The 2500-nt window shown below is 39.3% G+C and overlaps 1 protein-coding gene across 1 annotated transcript; it reads right to left on the bottom strand.

Annotated features, from left to right (window-relative positions):
• Positions 1-108: 108 nt before the first annotated feature.
• On the bottom strand, positions 109-1524 carry LOC121738093. The gene has a single exon (XM_042129930.1). It carries the CDS (start codon positions 1522-1524, stop codon positions 109-111), a length of 1416 nt encoding a protein of 471 aa, XP_041985864.1.
• Between the last annotated feature and the right edge of the window lie 976 nt (positions 1525-2500).

Here is a 2500-nt window from a genome sequence, read left to right as displayed (position 1 = left end):
TTTTTTTTTTTTTTCACACAACTCATTTACATATTGCTGCACTTAATAACAATTATTAACTACATACAATGTTCTACCCCTCACTACCCTTACAGTATCACCGAGGTCTTATTTGTCCTCGGGGTCATATGCGACTGCTGCTCGCGCTATAGCATCCCACCTTTGTCGCACCGGGCATTCCGTACTGAACGCATGATGATCTGTCACTTTTTGGTCTTCCTTCTTACAGTTTGTGCAACACGGCTTTTTGCCATCCTTAAGATTATCACACTCAGACTGGCGATGTGCTCCGGAGCAGTGGGCGCACTTCTCTTCGGCAGCGCTACAGAATCGCCGCCCATGTCCGTACCCCAAGCAGCGCGAGCACTGGATTAGGGGGGACTGGTCGGCGACTCTGACGCGCTGGATATCTATATAAAGATGTCCTGCCTCGGTGAAGCGCGCCCACAGCCCCGGCGACACATTGAGTACCACGTGCTGAGTGTGATCATCTTTACCTTTCTTTTTATACTTCACACTCATTCTATCCTCTGTCCCTCCCAGGATGTCCTCTACGAGGTGCTTATTTTGCTCCCTGATGGCTTCTAGAATGTCGTCATCAGTGTAGCTTTTCAGCACCCCGTACAGCACAACCTGGGGATCCTTATTTTCTATTATCTGTGTATCTAAATTCACTCCCGCTTTTTCTATTTTGTCTCTGACTCTTTCTCTGTCTTTCTTATCCCTGAACCCTATGATCACTTTTCTACCTTTACCCCTCCTAATTCGGTCTACCTTTATCCCTTCTCTCTTTGCTTCCACAACCCTTCCTACAGTCTCCACTATTTCAATCGTGGGCATAAAATTTTCCTTGTCCGATACGACTAGGGAGTGGAGGGTTCTGTACTTAGGTTCCCTGGATGGTAACTGGGATTTTCCTCCTCCCCGGGTGACACTCGCGTAAGTTGGACGTGTCATTGACTCCGGTTCATTTCGCACTGCAACCCCCCCCTCCCCAGCCGCATCCGTCAAGGTTCCTATTTGTTTATCTATGTGATCCGATACCCTATCTATCACCTTCGCGTTCTCGTCCTCTATCTTTACGTGGATACTATCCACATTAAGACAGGCGGCATCCACTAAATAATTTCTAATTTCTAGCAGCTCGCTCTTATACTCTTCCCTAAACTCGCTTATCTCCTCCTTTAACTCTTCCATGCATTTGCATTCTACACCTACTCTATCCTTAACCTGATCACATTGTGTCCCAGAGTCCCTAGTCCGTACCTTTCCTTTTTGTGTTTCTATCTCTTTACCGTCCCTGGCTATAATTTCTTTCAGTAGGTCAACTACACTTAGTAGTTCTTCTCCCATACCAGACTTCAGCTCTCCCTTCATATTCCTAGTCTGGTTTAGGAGATAGATACTACGCTTTACTTTCGTCAGCGTGCTCGCCAGCAGCTGGCTCGTACTCAACTCGCTCTCGCTGCTGTCATGTGCGCCGTAAGTTTTATTTAAGTGATTTGGGGTCCGGGTCATTGCCATCTTTAGAGTTTAAATAAATAGAATATATAAATTACGATCAAATTGTTAAAAATATTAAATTATTATTGAAGGGGGAATGCGTCTGTTTGTAAAATTGTATATAGTTGTAAAATTGTTAAAATAAAATATTATATAAAATAAGTTAGACTAGGTTTAAGGTTTATATAAAGTTTTTTAAAAAGTTTAATATGTAAATTTGTTAACTAGAATAAAACTTTTGTGTTTCAAAAGCAGAATGCGATCACGCAGAATTTCGTTGCTTTTTATTTTTCACAGGGACTCGGATTTCCTACTAGTACTAATTTAATATTAAGTCCCTGCCGATTTAAAATAGCAATATATTAATAAATTACAGTCAGTCTGTCAATTAAAAACCTTAATCCTAACGAGTAGACTAAAAATAGTGCACTCGGTCTATAAATATAATATAATATGTCAAATTAAAACCTTAACCTAACGAATGCACCAAAAATGATGCACTCAGTCTATATTCTAATAATAACTGTGATATTACTAGTCCTAGGTCTATAGTGTGTAAATATATTGTGTATATTTTTGTCTGTAATATGATTAATATGTGTATATAATATAAGTAGTTAACTAGTAAGATTTACTTGTCTCTGTCCCTGTAATAATACTCTAGTAAGTTGTTTGGTAAGTACCTTTAGCTATATATTCAGTTATTTAAGGACTTCGTTATCACAGTTTTTAAACTAAACTAGCAGATGCTCCAAAAGGATACAATCTGGTCAAGTTTCTACTTTCGGCTTTTTGGGCCTCGTTCCTCGTCTTCTATTTTAGTATTTTTGACGTCTTCCGCCGGTCGAAATCAGAAATCTATAGTGTCAATCGTAGGTTTAATCCCGTATCTATAGTTTTTATATAATATCTAAGTCTAAATATATTTAGTTTTTAAGAAAAAGCTACTTTAAAATTAAATTGTAAGTGCCTATCTGTTTGAAATAGCAAGGCTTTT

The sequence above is a fragment of the Aricia agestis genome, chromosome 22 (assembly GCF_905147365.1).
Source record: "Aricia agestis chromosome 22, ilAriAges1.1, whole genome shotgun sequence".
Classification (NCBI taxonomy): Eukaryota; Metazoa; Arthropoda; class Insecta; order Lepidoptera; family Lycaenidae; genus Aricia; species Aricia agestis.
The sequence above is the reverse complement of the archived record's forward strand: the minus strand, read 5'-3'. Positions and strand labels throughout refer to the sequence as shown.

Excerpts from the sequence above, each read along its gene's own strand:
- LOC121738093 (XM_042129930.1), bottom strand. The coding sequence starts at position 1,524 with ATGGCAATGACCCGGACCCCAAATCACTTAAATAAAACTTACGGCGCA.